Source organism: Ambystoma mexicanum, chromosome 8 (assembly GCF_040938575.1).
Source record: "Ambystoma mexicanum isolate Mex_15411 chromosome 8, UKY_AmexF1_1, whole genome shotgun sequence".
In the NCBI taxonomy this organism is placed as follows: Eukaryota; Metazoa; Chordata; class Amphibia; order Caudata; family Ambystomatidae; genus Ambystoma; species Ambystoma mexicanum.
In genome coordinates this window covers 1,025,645,224-1,025,665,427 of record NC_090929.1, presented here as the reverse complement: position 1 = coordinate 1,025,665,427, position 20,204 = coordinate 1,025,645,224, and the positions used below count along the sequence as shown (strand labels likewise).

Genomic DNA, 20,204 nt, shown 5'->3' with positions numbered 1-20,204 from the left:
CACACCCAGCCAGTGCCACCACGGAGGCAGCCCCCAATCCCACGCATCAGAGCCAGCCCATTCAACCTCACCGCTGAGCAGATCCACACCCTGTACCGACTGGACCGGGACACCATCACCACCATTGTGGACATGATACACAACGACATCGTCAGCATGATTGAAGCACCCACTGCCACCACCCCCCTACTGAAGGTAGTGTCCGTGCTCCTCTTCCTGGCCTTCCTGGCCACAGGCACCTACCAGCACACAGTGGGGCACTTGCATGGCATATCACAACCATTATTCTCGCGTACACTGATGCAAGTGCTCGATGCCCTCCTCAAGCACACAGATGACCACATCTCATTACCACGGTCTGCCCAGGAGATTGCCAACACCAAAGTGGGTTTCCATGCACTGGCCGGCATACCTGGTTGCATTGGTGCCATTGACTGCACCCATGTTGAATTGGTGGTCCCACATGCCATGGAGGTACCGTACCGCAACCGTAAACATTTCCACTCAATCAACGTGCAAATGGTCTGTGACTCCAACAGGATCATCACACATTGTTGTGCCAGATTCCCCGGATCAACCCATGATTCTATGGTCCTTCGGAACTCCACAATACCACGCTACATGGAGCGACATGCAGGCCCAAGATCCTACCTACTCGGTGAGTCTAATGTCATGAGCATGGAAAAGCAAAGTGGGTGTTGAATGACGTACCAATGCATATTCCATCTGGCAGATACAGGGGGGTGATGCATACGTCACATGGGTGCAACTAGCAGTAGCCAGATCATTCCCTGTGGCAGCACTGACGTCAACAGAGTAGTGTACACATCATGCCTGACCTAATCATCCCAACATGTGAATGAAAGTGCATCCCAAAAACGACACAACCATCTGCAAGTGCATTGTGCAAATTGTGACCGCATTGACCCTAAAGAAAACCACCAACATGCACGTCACCATGCACCAACTACTGAAAGGCCTGTCCCCCACAACTGCGCAAAAAGGAGGCACATGACAGACAGGGACATCAATGCACCACTACAAGACCCACAAACTGTCCCCATTGACACCAGTAATGCTCACTGGGGTCATAATGAGCCAGACATCAATGTTGCTATCATCTGAGCTCCAAGCTCACAGGACACGTGCAAAGTCACATGAATCACGGCCTGAACGGACACAGTGGATGGCCACTCACAAGGCAATCGCCCCCCCTGCATTGTGTTTTTGCATGCAACACAGTACATGAGAGCCATGAACACATACCGGTTGCACAGTGTAAATCCATAACCACAACTCCAATTGGTGCACAGTAACAGTCAGAGTCAAGGCATGGTTGTGCGTCATGTTCACAAATCAATCTCGTTCCTGACACATTCTTTTCTCACATTTTACAGGTGATGCGGGCTATCCCCTGAAGAGGTGGCTCCTCACACCAGTGCGGAACCCATCGAACCAGCATGAGGAGGACTACAACCATGCCCATGCACGTACCCGTGTGGTGATAGAGCATGCTTTTGGCCTACTGAAGGCACGTTTCCGCTGCCTCAGCAGGTCTGGCGGGGCACTCCTGTACCGCCATGAGAAGGTTGCAAAGATCGTCATGGCATGTGTCATGCTGCACAATATGTGCATCAGACGAAACGTGCCTCTGCCCCCTGACGCAGAACCACAACCACCTGATGATGGGGATGATGATGATGGGGATGGGGCAGCACCTCAGGGAGGCACCGATGCACAGGAGGGGCATATAATGCGTCAGAATGTCATTGACCGATACTTCTAGCACACACAGCGAGTGTGTAACATATGGATGGCACTTGGGGCACTGTGTGTGTCTGGTATGCAACACTGTGGACTGTAAAACAATAAAGCACACATACGCAATGAGCAATGTCCACACATTTCGTTTGTGAGAAAAGAAAAAGTGTATTGTTCCCCTGAATAGGTATAACAGAACCCCTCCCCCACCTCCCCCCTGAACACTCCAACACACCCAATTCCCCCCTCCCCCTCCCCCCTGAACACTCCAACACACCCAATTCCCCCCTCCCGCTCCCCCCTGGACACTCCAACACACCCAATTCCCCCCCTCCCCCCTGAACACTCCAACACACCCAATTGCCCCCTCCCCCACCCCCTGAACACTCCAACACACCCAATTCCCCCCTCCCCCCTGAACACCCTGCAAACATGTGACAGTGCCCGTGGTGAAGTGTGTATAGTTCAGCACACTATTGACTGCTGCCCCCTCTCCCGGAACCTGGGGCCCCCCTGCCTGTGCTCCTCAGGGTCCTGGATGACCTGCGGAGAGGCTTGTGCTGAACTTGCAGCTGAGGATGTACCGGGCTGCTCAGTACGGCATGTGTCCACAATTGTCTGGATGAGCTGGCTCATCATCTGCCGCACTGCAGCAAGTTCGGTGCATATGTCCCTGCTGGCAGTTTGGATGGCAGCCCTGATGCCATCAGCACTCCTCTCCATGGCTGCACTGGCACTTCCACATTCTGCAACATGCTGCGTGAGGAGTGTGCCCAGTGCTTCCTGCCTGTTGGCAATCTGCTCCAGCGACAGCTGGAATTCTGGCCCAATGGAGGGTGCCAATGGGGGACCAATGGGACTACTCCCATCTTCCACAACTCCCACTGGGCTAGGAGTTGCTGGCCATGAATTAGCTGGCGATAGGCCCTGGGTGTCATCTCCATGATGGCTGATTGGGGATAGGTGTGGTGAGTGCAGGTGCGTGTTGTGGTCAAGTCCATTGTCATCCTCCACATCACTGTCGGAGCAGGCAGCGATGGCTGCAGTCTCCCCAACAGTACTGCTCCCTGCTGACACATTGCCCTCAGTGGGCAACAGTGGGTGTTGTTGGGCTGCAGGCGCTGTCACGACCCCTTCCTCGGTGGACTTTGCTGCCCTGGCCTCTTCAGCCTGGCGTGGTTTCTGCCTGGGTCCAGCAGAGGTGGATGCATGGTTCCCTTCTCCCACTTTCCTGGCCTTCTTGGCTGGGGTGCTGGTGCTGTCGTCCCTGCCAGTGTCCGATTGCGAGCCTGTGGTGGAGCAGAGGAGGGTGACTGTTATTGATGGTTCAGCGGACATTGAGCAGGCATTGTGAAGAGTGTAATGGATAGATGGTGGAGTTAGTAGCCCGTGACATACAGGTTGCCTCCCTTTAGGTTCGGTTTTGCATGCAGGTGTGTGTCTGCCTACTGTACATTGTACATGCTGCATGTGCGCAGGGTGTGACTCATCTGCTGATGTGTTGCGTCTGCCACATTGTGATAGTCACGTGCAAGTGTATCAGGGTGTTTTGCAAGGCTGGATATGAGGCACCTACCTGTGTCTACAGATGTCGGGGCCCCTCTCTCCATCTCGCCGACACCTTCGATGCACTCAATGCCAATCAGAGAGGCACATGTCTCCTCCCATGGCTGCATCTTCAGTGGGGAGTCTGCTCCCCCGCCAGTTCCCAGGGCCAGGTTACGGTTGGCAGACATAATGCCCCGGACCCTGATCCGCAGGTCGTCCCATCTCTTGCGGCACTGTTTGGAGCTGCGTGGGGTGGTTCCAACAGCACTGACACGTTGTGCCACAAGTTCCCACACCTCCTTTTTGCGGCCTATAGCTGTCCGGGTCATCTCAGTGGAGAAGACAACATCGGCCTTCTCCTGGAGCGTGTCTGCAAGCATTTGCAGTTCCTCACGACTGAAGCGCTCCTGCCGCTGCCTGTCACATGCCTTCTTGACAACTTTCGGCATGGTTGCCTGAGGAAATGGGTGGGTTATGGGAATGTCAGGGTTTGAGGGTTGGTTGTGGTGTGGTTGGGTAGGATGGCAATGGATTGTGTTTTTTAAGATGGCCGCTGTGCTGTTTCCCGTTCCGCCGCGATTACGCTATTTCCGGTTCCGCCTAATTGCGGTCACCGCTAATTGCGGTCAGCGCTAATTACGGTGACCGCTAATTACGGTCGGCGCAATGATGGGTGGCGGTAGGTCACCCTGCGCTGTTTACGAGGCCGGTAAGGGCTGTTTACGGCATGGCGTAGTTTACGTTAGCGCCATGGCGTAATGCTCGTGCGCGATGGGTCGTAATATGGTGCTCTTATCGCCATCGGACCATGGCGTTAACGCTCATTACGCCATGGCGGTAATTTCGATCACTTACCGCCTGGGTCGTAATGAGGCCCAATAGATTTGTTTTTGTCCTTTTGGACTACCATTCAAAATGGGGGAAGTGGAGGCCTGTGAAAGAAGCAACCACAGTACAAATTATCGGCTTCTTAGGACAAGTCTTTTTTAGAAGGTTTTCTCCAACATATTTTTAATGACACTGGTGCACAATTTACGTCTGGTAAAATGCAGGAGTTTCTTAGGAAGTATGCCATCAAAACTGCTCTGTATCATCCTTAAGCAAGTGAAAAATGGACTGATGAAGAGTATAAAACAGAGTTATCAAAGGGGGCATACAGTTGGTGATGAACGAAGGATAACCTTGGAGAGGTGTGCTTTGGAAAATGGTGTGGAGATATTGTACCACTCCACACTCAGTCACCATTTGTGTAACTCAAGGGGAGGAATCCAGAAACGAGTCTGTGTCCTGCATGGATTGATCTAGCCAACGCAGTGGAGGTTGATCGAACAGAGATAATGTGTGGTGTAAGTGCTGCTTAAAAATATTATAAGGAAGGATACGATTTGGATCATAAGGTTGCAGACAAGAAGCTCAAGGTTGGAGATCTTGTTTTTGTACATAATACCAGGTTGAATATAAAGTGTTGAGGGGGGGGGGAGTTCTCCATACCCAGAAAGGACTCGGCCATAAGGGGAAGTGTGTTTATTTTAGAGGGAGGAGAAGTGTGGTCGCAAAAAGACATTGGGCCTCATTACGATTTTGGCGGTAGCCATGCTGCTATTGGGGGCATGGCTGCCGCCAAAATCAGGTCCGGGTTCCCAGAATGGGGAATTACCCAGCCATTCCGAGTTTGGAGGGCCCAGTAATTCCTCCCTCCAGGAACCCGGGCCTTCCCCATTCCCATTTCAGCCCCCATATGGCTGAATGGTAATGGGGGAGGGAGCAAATAATGGGGCGATTACGAACGGCCCGTTGTTTGCTCCCTCTTCCCCTCGTGGGACCCGGTAAGCACGCCTAGTTTGACCAGGTGTTAATTACCGGGTCCCGCAAGAGGAGCTTGTAATGAGGCGGAACGGGTTTAATGGGTCCGCCTCCTTTAGCGGGTCCCGTTAACCCGCTCCACCTCACTTGTAATTAGGCCCATTGTGAAGTTTGGAGGTGAGCTGAGAGACTTTGGGAGTGAGGAAGATGAGAGCGGGAGGAAGGTGTGTGAAGAAGGTGGTCAAGACAAGGATAAGTGGAGGCGGGAAAGGAGGATTGTGATAGACGTAGCAATAGAGTGCGGGTGACTTCTGCGAGGTGGAACGATTATGTGGTTGGATGAGTAGCCAACTGCATACCATTACCAAAACAATCGGTCACGCTTACATTTTCTACCCGGCAGGTTTTCAGCATTTTTCCACACTGTATATAGTTTTATCATAGTTGTTATCACGTGTCTTTATTTCTTTCAGTTGACTTGTTAGCATTAAATACTTTTTAATGGCAGTGTAGAATGTTTTGTGAAGGGGAGAGATAGAGAGAGAGCAGTTGAGCCTGCAGGGGGTGATGATTAAATAAAGACTGGTGCCTTACCTTGGTGTAGTCTGCCTCCTACTTGCACCATAGGCATCATCACAAGGGTCAACATGCAAAGTGTAATGATCACCAGAAGTAAAAAAAAAAAAAAGGCGAAACTCCTTAAGCAGCTAGTGTGGCTCCAAGCAGTGTATTACAGTGCCACTGTGATTTCCAGTCCCTCTCCGACTACTGGCTGGCTAATGGTGTCAGATTTTCCACACTCAGATTCACTGAAAGGTCTCCAGTCCCTTACATGCTAGCCCATCTTGCCCTTTATTCTCAGGATTACTTATTTCCTCCCTCTCCCAGTGGCCCTCTGCAACCCAATACACACAACCCTGGATTTGGGATATCAGCACTGGATTTATAAATTGCCAGTTTTGCTGTGGCCACATCCTTTCAATTCATTCAGAAACCAGGTGGCTGCCAATACAATATCTGCTTCTCCCAAATGAAGTACTCATCACCAGTCAACAAAAGTAATAGTCTACTCCTACGTGATATGAAACTGTGCATGACATTTGGTTGTGGGAGACTGAAGCCAATAGTCTGACTTTACAAGTGCAGATGGTAATACTTTTTTGGCTTGTGAGGGCTTCACAAGAATATTTTACCATCTGTATTTGCAGAGCTAGACCTGTGGCCTTTATTTTTTATTTATTTATTGTGCACATTTCTAAAACAAACCTTGCACATGACCGTAGAAAACACAAAGCAATAGAAAACATCAAGGTTAAGACAACCTAAGAACAATATAAGCTATTCATATATTATTCATAAAAGGGTATTTAGCAGACTTCCATATGAAAGTTGCATCATAAAACACATCTTATGCAAACGATAACCTTTACCCCACCCAATCTTATTAAAAGTAATCCCCCACCCAAATTACATTACAGAACATTTCTCAATTCATTATTCAGAAACAAATATTGTACAAAACGCACTGTCAGCTAAAATCAAGGAAAGTTGCGTGCCATTTAAGATCCTCCCAGCCTGCCTCAAAGTTGCCTCTTCCCCAGCCCTACATATCCTTGCTCCCAGATGGTGGGTCTGAACCCCACAAGGTGTTCCAAAGTTTCCTATAAGTCCCTACAACCTAGAAATTCATTTATTTTTTCTATTTTTATAAAACAGGCCTAAAGCCTCTAGAGAAGGGAAAAGATTAAAGGAAATCCTCACGTATTTGTTCCTCTAAAAATAGTGAGGACATTTTTGTAAATAAAATGAGAATTGCCCCAATTTATTTTCTTGGGCATTAAAATGATTATGCAATTTGAATTTGGCGATTTCAGCTTTACTAGTGATCCAGTCTAATTGCCAAAGTTTCTGTTTAACCGATATTGGGTTACTGACTATGATAACACTGGCTGTGTCCAGACTAATTAGTATGGACTGACACTTGTTAACTCAGGCATTCAGAATGATGGATGTTTAATCCTCTGGCAGTCTATTTAGGAATACATATAGTGAGCTGTCAGGAGGATCCATGATTTTAGAAAACAGAGTTTAAAATGTCCATGTTACTAAAGCTTCAATAAAGGCCAGGCCCAATTCAAACCTGATCACCAAAATTGACACACAACCCGGCAGACCCAATGCTTTCTTAAAAATGGAGCCTTCACTACGTTCCAAAGCAGCTAAATCAATGAGGCTAAAAGTCGCTGCGCCGAAAAGCCAGGAGGGAAAAACCTTCAACCTATACTATTGCAAAAAAACACCCATATTTCTTGTCTCAGAATTTGACCTTTAGGAGCCATAGCTTTGGTGTTAAATCTACTGACTAAATCCACATTCAAGGTTCTAGCCCTAAGAGGGAATCGCAAGTACTTCACCTGTTGCACAACTTCCACCTTGGTATTATCCAAACACCAATTAAAATGTGTATACTTAAGAAATGTAACAAAGATAATAATGTTGGTCTTACTCTTATTGATCTTCAGGTCATTAGCAACCATATAATTGTTTAAAGCTATGAGGGATCTCTGTAACCCATTTGGGGTATTATCAAAGATTTCTAAATCATCTGCCTGTAAGCACTATAGGAATGTAGTGGACTTTGGTCTGACCAGGTTTTGGAGGAAACTCTTTAACCTCACTAAGACCCACATTCAAGTCGAAATATAAAGATTGAAGAGGCCGGCACCAGGATACACCCCTGTCTCAGGCCCCTAAAAGTTTAAATCTCTTCTGACATCAAACCATCGCTGTTCAATAATATTTGTAGAGGAGTTCCCTTGTGTAATTCCAGGACCTAGGTTACCCTCAGGTAGACCCCACTTGGATAATTTATCCCACAGCCTGCCTCGGTTGAATATGTCAAACACAGATGGAAAATCTACGAAAGCTACCTTCAAGGGTCTATTTTGTGCCCAACCTTCCCCGCGAAAAACATTTACTACCATCCCATTTAGGGAAGTACCCATGAGCTTTCTAAATCCAGATTGCTGCCTATCAAATCTCAGGCTCCCTACAGACCAATTCTGCAAGTGACTCAAATTAATTAAAGCAAAAATGTTCCCTGCAATAGCTAACAGTGCAATGGGATGATAGTCCTCGGGGATTACCTTTCTTAAATATCAGGATAATGTATTCTTTTTTCCAAGAGACTAGGAGCATGCCAGAACCGAAGATATTATTAAAAAGACACAAAAGAATTGCTGTCCCCATAACCGGGATTTTTTTGCGTAACATTTACCAGGCAGTCCGGGTCTGCCTCTCTTGATCTCTTTAATCATACTATTGATTTAAATATTGTATCAAAATCAAACTCCAGGTTCCGCTTAGCATTTGGGTTAGGGGAATCGGAAAATGATTATTGTTATCACAAACATCATAGAGAGACTTGTAATAAGAAGCCCAGGCCTCAGGTGCAAGAGGATTAAGTTGAAAGTTCATAAAATTACAAAAGTCTGTGGTTTATATGGAGCCAGAATACAAATCATTGATTGACTCTTTCTTAAAACTTCCAGATCTTTATACCCCTTTAGTCCGTTTTTAAGATTTTGTTTTAACAGTCTAGTCGGCGTAAGGAGATCCTACCCTTTTTTCTTTTAAGCACCCTTATATCACAATTAAACTCTCGTTTTTAGATTGAATTAAAGGATCGTACTTAAAAGGTTTTTTGGAGGCTACTTTTGAAATCTGTTGTCACAACTGTAAGGGAGGCATGGTATCGCAAGTATAACGCTGATACAAAATGTACAATCTGTAAAAACCTTTATTGAATTTCAATGGGGTTGGAGAAACTCCTAATTTGCCCTATAGCTAGGATGGGGGTAGTCTCGACCATCATATCATAAATGAAACAGTCCTAGTTGAGTCTGTCAAATCAAAATGGCCTATACTAACAAAAACCTAATGCCTGCTCTAAATCTTGTACAAAAGGTGTGAAAAGGAGAATATGTATGCAAAGGAAAGTCAGTCTTAAGGAATAAATGTGGCTGAGTCAGCTCTCCTTCCTGTGTTGGACAGCACAGCGTGATGCAGTCTCTGTAGGCAAGATGACACACTCTGGCTCAGGCTCTTAAACAAAGGCAGTTCAAGACGTCGATTGAGACCAGCCTGTCCTTCCACGTTAAAGTCTTACTTTCCAATTTCCAAAACACAGTAAACCAAAAAGTCCTCATCAGCCCCCTTCTGTCGAGCTCAGCCCTCGTAAGGAAAAGGTTCACGTTGGTGCCCCTCTGTCGGGCTCGGACCATTCACAGCAAAGGTTCAACAACACTTGCAGGGGCTCCCTTCCCTAAGCTTAGTTCACCTCCTCTACGGGTTCCCTTCCCCTAACTTATTACACCTTCGGTCTCCATCAGTCGGGCTCGGACGGTTTCCTGATGTCAAAGACTTTTGCATGTACGTGGCTTTGTTTCTACAGACCTCTACAGGAACACCTCGACCTCTTGGCTGGGGGTAATGCGAGTTCTTCTCTGATGACTCTTTAGAGTCTTTTGCATGAAAAGCCGGGAGGGAAAAACCTTCAACGTATACTATTGCAAAAAAACACCCATATTTCTTGTCTCAGAATTTGACCTTTAGGAGCCATAGCTTTGGTGTTAAAACTTCTGACTAAATCCACATTCAAGGTTCTAGCCCTAAGAGGGAATCGCAAGTACTTCACCTGTCGCACAACTTCCAGCTTGGTATTATCCAAACACCAATTAAAATGTGCATACTTAAGAAATGTAACAAAGATAATAATGTTGGTCTTACTCTTATTGATCTTCAGGTCATTAGCAACCATATAATTGTTTAAAGCTATGAGGGATCTCTGTAACCCATTAGGGGTATTATCAAAGATTTCTAAATCATCTGCCTGTAAGCACTATAGGAATATAGTGGACTTTGGTCTGACCAGGTTTTGGAGGAAAGGCTTTAACCTCACTAAGACCCACATTCAAGTCGAAATGTAAAGATTGAAGAGGCCGGCACCAGGATACACCCCTGTCTCAGGCCCCTAAAAGTTTAAATCTCTTCTGACATCAAACCATCGCTGTTCAATAATATTTGTAGAGGAGTTCCCTTGTGTAATTCCAGGACCTAGGTTACCCTCAGGTAGACCCCACTTGGATAATTTATCCCACAGCCTGCCTTGGTTGAATATGTCAAACACAGACGTAAAATCTATGAAAGCTACCTTCAAGGGTCTATTTTGTGCCCAACCTTCCCCGCAAAAAACATTTACTACCATCCCATTTAGGGAAGTACCCATGAGCTTTCTAAATCCAGATTGCTGCCTATCAAATCTCAGGCTCCCTACAGAGCAATTCTGCATGTGACCCAAAATAATTAAAGCAAAAATGTTCCCTGCAATAGCTAACAGTGCAATGGGATGATAGTTCTCGGGGATTACCTTTCTTAAATATCAGGATAATGTATTCTTTTTTCCAAGAGACTAGGAGCATGCCAGAACCGAAGATATTATTAAAAAGACACAAAAGAATTGCTGTCCCCATAACTGGGATTTTTTTTGCGTAACATTTACCCGGCAGTCCGGGTCTGCCTCTCTTGATCTCTTTAATCATACTATTGATTTAAATATTGTATCAAAATCAAACTCCAGGTTCCACTTAGCATTCGGGTTAGGGGAATCGGAAAATGATTATTGTTATCACAAACATCATAGAGAGACTTGTAATAAGAAGCCCAGGCCCCAGGTGCAAGAGGATTAAGTTGAAAGTTCATAAAATTACAAAAGTCTGTGGTTTATATGGAGCCAGAATACAAATCATTGATTGACTCTTTCTTAAAACTTCCAGATCTTTATACCACTTTAGTCCGTTTTTAAGATTTTGTTTTAACAGTCTAGTCGGCGTAAGGAGATCCTACCCTTTTTTCTTTTAAGCACCCTTATATCACAATTAAACTCTTGTTTTTAGATTGAATTAAAGGATCGTACTTCAAAGGTTTTTTGGAGGCTACTTTTGAAATCTGTTGTCACAACTGTAAGGGAGGCATGGTATCGCAAGTATAACGCTGATACAAAATGTACAATCTGTAAAAACCTTTATTGAATTTCAATGGGGTTGGAGAAACTCCTAATTTGCCCTATAGCTAGGATGGGGGTAATCTCGACCATCATATCATAAATGAAAAAGTCCTAGTTGAGTCTGTCAAATCAAAATGGCCTATACTAACAAAAACCTAATGCCTGCTCTAAATCTTGTACAAAAGGTGTGAAAAGGAGAATATGTATGCAAAGGAAAGTCAGTCTTAAGGAATAAATGTGGCTGAGTCAGCTCTCCTTCCTGTGTTGGACAGCACAGCGTGATGCAGTCTCTGTAGGCAAGATGACACACTCCGGCTCAGGCTCTTAAACAAAGGCAGTTCAAGACGTCGATTGAGACCAGCCTGTCTTTCCACGTTCCAAAACACAGTAAACCAAAAAGTCCTCATCAGCCCCCTTCTGTCGAGCTCAACCCTCGTAAAGCAAAGGTTCACGTTGGTGCCCCTCTGTCGGGCTCGGACCATTCACAGCAAAGGTTCAACAACACTTGCAGGGGCTCCCTTCCCTAAGCTTAATTCACCTCCTCTACGGGTTCCCTTCCCCTAACTTATTACACCTTGGGTCTCCATCAGTCGGGCTCGGACGGTTTCCTGATGTCAAAGACTTTTGCATGTACATGGCTTTGTTTCCACAGACCTCTACAGGAACACCTCGACCTCTTGGCTGGGGGTAATGCGAGTTCTTCTCTGATGACTCTTTAGAGTCTTTTGCATGTTGGCAATGTGGGTTATAGGTTTCCTCTAGTTAATATCCCATACAAGAGGAATCACGCCCGGGTTGACGTAGTGTTACTTCGGACTCTGTACAGCCTTTTGGTTGTGGGCAATGTGGGTTATAGGTTTCCTATAGTTAATATCCCATACAAGAGGAATTATGCCTGGCTTGCCATAGTGTTACTTTCTTGGACTTCCCATGGTCTGCCCTAGTTCCAGACAGCGTCGACTTAACTTCAGTGGACTACTCTTTCTGAGGCTCCATTAGCCGTGGCACTGCGCGCATTCACCTCGCTATCCACAAGAGTGCCTACCTGAATGGGAGCAAGTCTCACCTTCAGGCAGCTTCCCTCTTCTGATGCCGCTTCCCGCTGCGAACACTCTGCACGGTCCTTCAGCCGCTCATTTCGCTTCAGCATCAGCTGGGCCTGCTTCCACTCTCGCAGTGACCTCTGCACTCTGGTCGGCTTTAGCTGTGCCGTTTCCACCTTCTCTCAGATGCACATCATTTCTCAATGTAAATGGCCCACTCAGGTGCTTTCCCTTGCAGCAACTAGACTGCTCATTCATATTAGTTGCTCTTTGAATCTTTACTACCTCTGAGTCCCACTTCTTCGTCTCAGTACAACAGGCATTCTGGACCTAATAGTTTTTAGCAGTGTTCGCCGTTTTGTATTTATACCATTCAGATTGTTTTAAATACTGAGTGTTGTCAGATTTATGAAATGGGAAAAAGGTTTGTGTTCTATCCTTGGGATTAGGACCTCTATCTGAGATGGTTTCATGACAATGAGACGGTGTTGTATTTAAGTCCTGGACTCCCAAAGTATACATGTAGGTCTCATTATATAACTTGTCACCACATCTTCTCTGAGTAGTTTCATGAGAGGGAATTGAACAATGACAACATGCCATTGGGTATCTGGGAAGCATTATATTCTCATCTGCAGTAAAGGATGAATACTGCGTCCTTCCCAATAGAATCATCACTTCCCCCTGACGGCCATCTCCTTCCATGTGATCCTCCCTCCTGATACCACCCCAAGGATGAGGATCAGGTAGTGGCTGCCGCCCATGACCACATGGGAGGAGATCCCAGGCTGGGGGGCAGTGATGACTCCACAGGATTCATCACACCAACCAACTGCTGATTTTTCTATTTCTTAGCGAGCAGTTGAGAAAAAGAAGGCCTTTTTTTCAACTTTTTTAGAAATTATTTTTCTTTTCGCAAGCCCTCAAAGATTGGACAATCCTCTGATGAAGTACTCTCTCTATCTACTAAAAGGAACAACTTAGCCATAGAGGAAACGTTCAGAACCACGATTGCAACATCCGTAGGCGTGGGAATCATCTGATCACAGACTCCCTTCCTTCCCCCCAGTCAACTGATCGAGGTTAAATTGCAAAATCCTCCGCCCAGCTTTCATCACCCACCGAAGGAGCAACAGATGGGTCCTTAGCCACTAACTTCTTCTTAATCCAATCCAACAAGTATTTATTGTCCTTTGTTATTTCAAGGTTATTGTCATAAAGCAACACTAATGAGTTTAGACCAAAAATCAAAGCGACAATAGACACTTGTCGAAGATTTTTTCCATCCGGTAGACGTGGGGACTTCAAATCTGCACCCAGGGTAAGAGAGGCAAAGCCCTGCTAGGACGAAGGAGAGGGGTGATGGGAGTATTGTTAAAAAAAAACAGAGAGGGAGAATCCAATAGCAACGAGCCAGTGAATACTCTCCCCTTCTCTGTAGAACTCCAGAGGATCTTCTCTGCTGAAACGTGGTCAGTAGCAGGGGAGACCAATACCCCTAGCATCCCCCTCCTCTCCCTGATACCGCTGTGGCAGGAGATTGTAAAATAATCAATTTCTCTCTGACCAGGGACGACGTAGTTGAGGATTGGTTAGAGGATTTCGAACTGAAATAAGTTATTTTTGCCCCAATCTCACCCACTGCCCGCTGTACACAGTTTTCTCTGCCCCTAGGCCGGTGACCTTCTAACCCTAGGGCAGGGGGCACCTGCGAGTTCCCCATTTCCCACAGGGGCACAGTGGTTTAACGAATGAGGCCACGTTACTCAGTCCCGCCGGCCCTGCTGCTCCAGCTGCAGCAACTGTACTTCTGGTGCACTTTTGTTTGTGCATGCGCTTCGTGTGCTGGGTTGAATATTCAGCCCCGCCTCCTCCAGTACAGAAAGCACAGGTCGCGTGCTGCTCCTTTGAATACACCGGCTCCCCGGACCTCAGGCATTCCCAGCAAATGCAATTCTTTTGCACTTGTGTTCTCGCTTTGTGCATACCTGGTGTCCAAATGTTGCTTGCTGATGCGGTAATGTGAAGCCATTGATATAATTGTGGCTATAATGATCGGAATTTGCATATGAGTTTCTGAAACAACTTTGCAGCATTCTTTACCCACACTTACAGTGGTGGTCATAGACATTAGTTATAATAACAATGCTCACAACAAAATAACAAATACACTGTAATGAAGAATAACATTGGAAAACACGTCAATGTACCAAGCAGCATGAAAACCAAAACAAGATCTTAAAAGCTAAAATAAACGACTCTCTCCTGAAGCTAACAGTTCTACTCACTTCTGCAAAATGTCTGCCACGATAACAGAGATTTCACTGTGATGTATTGAATCTCTGGGAAGTTAATTGACACCTATTAAGATTGGTACTGTCATAATCCTCGTGTAACTTTCCTGTGCATCTCTACTTCATGTGACTTACCTGCCCCACTCTCCTTCTCGTCTATTATATATATATGGTTGACCTGCCCTAACCAACTTCACTATGAGTAATATGACTATATGTTGTCTTATATTAAACATTTAAAAGCTGTGTGCATTACAAGATGAAATGCTGTACGATACCTGGAATTGTCCAACAGGGCTAGATGCAGTTGGCAGGCAATAATACTCTGTCATGTTTGGAGGAGGGAACTGAGGAGATGAGAGTCCATCATTACTAGACAATTTGTTGTTTACACAAATATCTATTAGAAGGTCCCATGGGTTCTAGTATTGAGGATCCATATTGAATTTTAGAGCACTGGTGATAGTTGAGTTGTAGGAGATGATTTGTGTATGACATATTACAGTGGGCTGGGTGGTAGTCCGCCACATGTCAAAAGAGATTGAATTCCAGTTAAAGGTTGTAAAGACAGAAAAGGATTTGAATCTTGAGAACGCAAGTAGAGTTGAGATTAAGGAAGTGGTGGGATTGTGAGATGCAGGAATAATTGGTAGGGGAGATGGTTGTGCAGATTTGTTTAGGGCCCTGTTGTAAAATGTTAGACCCGCCACACCTCTACCTGCTGGTGGAAGTGGCAGGTGGTCTGAAATGTACATAGGGTGAAAGAGTTGGTGGCAACGTCTGAAAGTTTCCGTAGGAGAAATGAGTAACTAGGGAAGCTGATTAAGGCATTAGAGTAATAAGTTTGCTAAGGAATTGAGTGTTCATGCACGGTTTGACCTCGTGAAATAAGTGGTAGCGCTGGTCTGATAGAAGCTGAGAAAGTAGAAGTGAGCTTGGGTAACACTTAAAGTAATGAAGGTGGACAGCCAGGTGCGACTGTCGAAGTTAACTCCAACTTTTCTAGCCAGGTAGAAAAAGAATTCAGGATGGAATTAGGTGGAAGAGGACAAGTGCGTGGGTGCTCTGTGTGGTGAAATGTGGAAACTTTGTTTTGACTGTGTTCAGCAATAAGCAAAGGAGGGTCATACTGTATTGAATGGTGGTGAGGGATTAAGAGGAGGATGTAAAAGAAGAAACTGGAGACAGCAAAACATTGTAGCAGAATCCAAATGTAGAGAAGTCATCCAGGGAGATGTTATAGAGCAAGGATAAGGGTTGAAGCCGGCCAAGTGCAGAGTTTGGGGAATTGTGTGGGGTGGGTAGAGCATCCACAAGAAGGGAAGTGGGTGAGAAGAAGAGCATAAGTAGACTGAGAAGGGCCAGAGTGTGTGGCAGGAGATGAACCAGGAGGGAGCCAGGCCAGTGATGGTCACGCAAGATAAAGCCAATTGGATTATGCTGTGGTCATCCATGTTGAAGCTAATAAATAGATCAAGGAGAACATGTATGCAAGTAGATGATTGTGGTAGCTGTGCTGATGAACTTTCTGACATAAGTGAAGGATGTCTTAGTGCAGTGGAGTCTGCAAGAGCAAGTTTGTATGGGGTTGTAGAGGTTATTTTTCGAAAGTTACTAGTGAGTCTAAGTGACCAGTCTCTTAGGACTTCGGAGAAGAGAGTCTGGAGAGAAAGAAGGATGGGAGGATGAGAGGAAGACAGTTAGAAATGTGAACATACTATAGGGATGAACATCTCTGAATCTGAAGAGATCCTGGCAGTTTGGCGGCCGACTTTTCGGCTGATGTGGGATTCAAACAAACTGAGCTACCTAGGAGTTTCTCTGACCCTGAGCCATGACTGCCTTTTTAGGGCGAATTGCCCATCCCTTTGTAAGGAATGTGAGGAAGACCTCAGGCAGTGGGAACATCAACAGATCTCCTGGCTAGGTAGAATAACTGCAGTTAAGATGTCGATCATTCCTAAATTGCTATATGCCTTTCACTCTCCACCTGTCAAAATACCCTCTAAGCCCATCGCCCACTTACAAGGAATAATGAAATTTATATGTGTGGCAAAACCTCCACGGGTAAACAGGAGAACACTCATACGGTTGCCCTGGAAGGGGGGATTGGGAGTCGCTTTGGTCAAATGTTATCTAATTATGGCCCAGATTGGCCTGCTCTTTGGCTGGATCCCTGAAGAACGAAAAAAGTGGGTTCAATTGAAACAGGAGGGGACCATCATCCCATTGGAAGACATGCCTTTCCTATCGATCCGAACCGGTCGGAAGGGGCAGACAGCTACTACGTTCCATGAAGAGCTTGCTCACGTATTGGGACATGGGAAGGTGTATGATGAAGATACCGGGAGGGGTGGGCCTAAACCCCAGTCTTATTGAACCCAGAGTTCAGTTCAGGAATGGCAAGAGTGGCTTTTAAAGCATGGGAGTCTCATTGGAAGCTCAGGCTGGGGCACCTATATGTGAATTCAGAACCATTGACCTTTGAGGGGTGCAAGGCCAAATTCTCCCTTGTGGAGAAATGTGGAGAAAAAGTGTTTTCCGATACATCCCGATTCGCCACTGGATCACCAATTAGGAGATTAGAAGTGGAGGCACAAGGGTTTCCAGGGGCCTAGAACTGAAGCTATTTGAGGAACTCGCCAGGGGGCACACCTCAACGTGTTACTGGCTCCTAGACCCGACTGAAGAAACTGACTCCCTACCTTATATGCAGAAGTGGAGGAAGGACCTGGGGTGGAGATCCAGCCCTCCTCTTGGGCTCCCATTTGGGAAAGGGCACAAAGGGCTTTTTCGATGTACGGGAGTTAAGGAATGCGGTTACAAAATCGTGTGTCACAGGTATATATCCCTAAGCAGACTACATGGCATAGGTGTGAACATCCCTGCAATGTGCTGGAGAGGATGTGAGGAAAGGGGCATGATTGGGCATTTGTGGTGGTCGTGCAGAGTCACTCAGACTTTTTGGAAGGAAATCCTCTCTATATTAAGGACCTCATGGGGGGGTTCTTCTCCGCTGCAACGCAAGGGTAGTCATTCTCAGGGACACTGATGAAGAGGGACATTACCGACTGGGGGGTCCAAAGGCAAATGTGATCACTGAGCTGTTGGCAGATAGACTTACCATGGCTTCATCATGGAAACGACCAGAGAGACCGATCAAACATAACGGTGGGTGAGAATGTGGTGCCTGATAGCCATGGAGAAAGCCACTGGCATCCACAATAACTCTTCCAACACCTTCTACTGAGCTTGGATCCCTGTCATTGGTTACCTCACAAACCACGAACACTTAACTCTTGGACCGCAGCTTCTTCGAAACGTTGACCTCCTGTGAAGCTTGAAACTTGTAGTAATTGTGTATACGGACGGTGATCAGATGTTACTGTTTTGCTTACCTATTGTTATTTCTTTCGTTCTAAAGCTCATTTTTGTGGCTTGCTATCTTAAGAAAATGATAAATAAAGCGTGTTAAAAAAGAAATGTGCAAGGAAAATTGTGTTTTGAGAAGGAGACTGTAAAGAGTTCTTATCTGTGAGCATAGTTTGTGAAATAGATCATGGTTTTGTGGTGGGGCAAAAAGAGATGAACAAGGTCTATGTTATTTAGTGGAAATAGCCAGGTAGATTGCCGGGTGAGGGCGTGAAGGTATCGTTTATAGCTGGCACAATATGTGGATCATGGCGGTGAGGGTGAGCCAGGTGTGGAGGGGAGCTGACGGAGAGTTAGAAATGAAGTGGTTGTGCAGGCGTATGAGCTCTATGCGACTGTCAGTGTTTTGGAAGTTGGTGAAGGTGTGGTCTGAAAAGCACTGCTGAGATAAGTAATTCATGGGGGTAACTGGGTCACCAGTGTAGTTTTCAAACCCGTGTGATGGGGGCTGTACAAGAGGGGATGTTGTGGACTATGTCAAACTCATTAAAAACAACTTTTTGACCAAACAAGACTTTAGCAAAGGACAATATTTAAGGGTACACGTGGGCTGCAGGCAGATGTGGATATGCTCTTATGAAGGCAGTGTGACCTAAGAAGGTGTGATTTTGAAGAGTAGAGACTGATTCTGCTACCTGTGATGGGGTTGCGTTGCACGCAACTGAATGTTGGATGGGAAGAATGAACGACTGCCGTTGTGGTAAAATCATTTGGCTGGGTCCATTTTTCTGGCAATGCAATGAAATGCAGGGGAGGGGAGTAAACTCCACTTTGTCTTACCTGCCTTCCTTTCTCTTATAGATAAGTGCCTCGTTCACTGTGCTATGGGACGCAGCCGCTCAGCTGCCTTGGTCTTGGCCTACCTAATGATATACAAGGAGATGACTGTGGTGGATGCCATCGAACAGGTGCTGAAACATCGCTGCATCCTGCCCAACCGTGGGTTTCTCAAGCAGCTCAGGGAATTGGACATACAACTGGCTTTGGAGCGAAGGAACGCAAAGAAGAATGCTGTGATCGGAAATGGCGAGAGCGTCTAAATCTCACTGCAGATCAGGGCCACTTTAAGAACTATTGAAAATATGGGGACTTTGGGCACTGATGGTCCTAACCTTAATCCAAGACAAAACCATTTGAGTTTTTACCAGAGGACCAACAAAAGTAACTCGCCCATTGTCCTTGCCCGTCTCAAGGAGATTAGGCCTGGAAATTCAGTCCTGAAAATAAGGGTATGCTTGTGAAATGGCCAGTTACCTGATGGTGACTTAGATTTCCTTTTCCTGATAGTCTACTCAAGATTAGGACTATGGTGGGAGAATTTGCTAACATCTCCATAGAGTGCAGCATTGTGTTGTGGAAGGTATGAGGGGGAGGCCTAGGTTTCAAAACACAACTCGTTATTGAAGATCTCCAAGCTCTCCCTGTGCTGTGGTCTTAAGTTCCCAGAATCGATATCAGGAGAGGGATGGAGAAGGCGGCCAGGCTTCTTGTACGCTGGACAAACCTTTATCCAAGTAATATTGAATGACCTGTATGGTGTGTCTACTAAGTCTGTATAAAGCAGGTGCGGTTTGTATGGTCTGTATGGTCTTGGGATTTCATTTCACTGATGGACAAGAAGCACTCGGGCATGGATGTGAGTAGGCCACAGTGTACTTACCCTGCCAGCCTTCCATGCCTTATTTGATGTGGCAATTCCGCCCTTGACTGTGCAAAGAAAACCCGCAAAATGAATCTATTAAGCCATGTTTACATTCATAACAATTAATTCTATATCAAGATATACCTTTCCTGTCCGAGGTTAGAAAAAAACGTGGTTTGTACAGGCTGTAATTCACTCGGGTAGAGCTACCAAGACAGGGACAGAAGCATTCAGTTTAGAGCCCACTAACATTCGGTATCCAGTGATAATGTCATCGTGAAAATGGCCGCCAGGTGGCGACGTTTCCCTACAAATGCATCCCCCAGACAATCAAACACTTTCCCCAAAATATTCTAGGATTGAAGGTAATAGTATATAATAATACCCCTCCTAGAATATTTGGGGAAAGAATTTTAGGGGCCAGGAAAAAAAGTCGACTACCTGGCCACTTTTTCACGGCGGCAGCATCACATGGAACCTAACATTCTGGCACAGAAGGGCAAGCAAAAGGCAAACCATTCAAAAAGAGGGGTATCAGAAAGGCCAAAAGAGAAATGGCAAGCAGGCACAGAAAGTGGCCATACAATGGGGAAGGTGTGCCATATACTGACAGCTGA

At 45.9% G+C, this 20,204-nt stretch overlaps 1 protein-coding gene across 1 annotated transcript in view; it reads left to right on the top strand.

Moving 5' to 3' along the window:
* DUSP29 (dual specificity phosphatase 29) overlaps nucleotides 1–19,526 on the top strand; it is a 244,355-nt gene extending 224,829 nt beyond the window's left edge. The window contains exon 4 of the mRNA XM_069610968.1: nucleotides 18,747–19,526. Within this exon, the coding sequence (XP_069467069.1) occupies nucleotides 18,747–18,985 (239 nt within the window). The 3' untranslated portion in view covers nucleotides 18,986–19,526. The remainder of the gene's footprint in view (nucleotides 1–18,746) is intronic.
* Nucleotides 19,527–20,204: the final 678 nt, after the last annotated feature.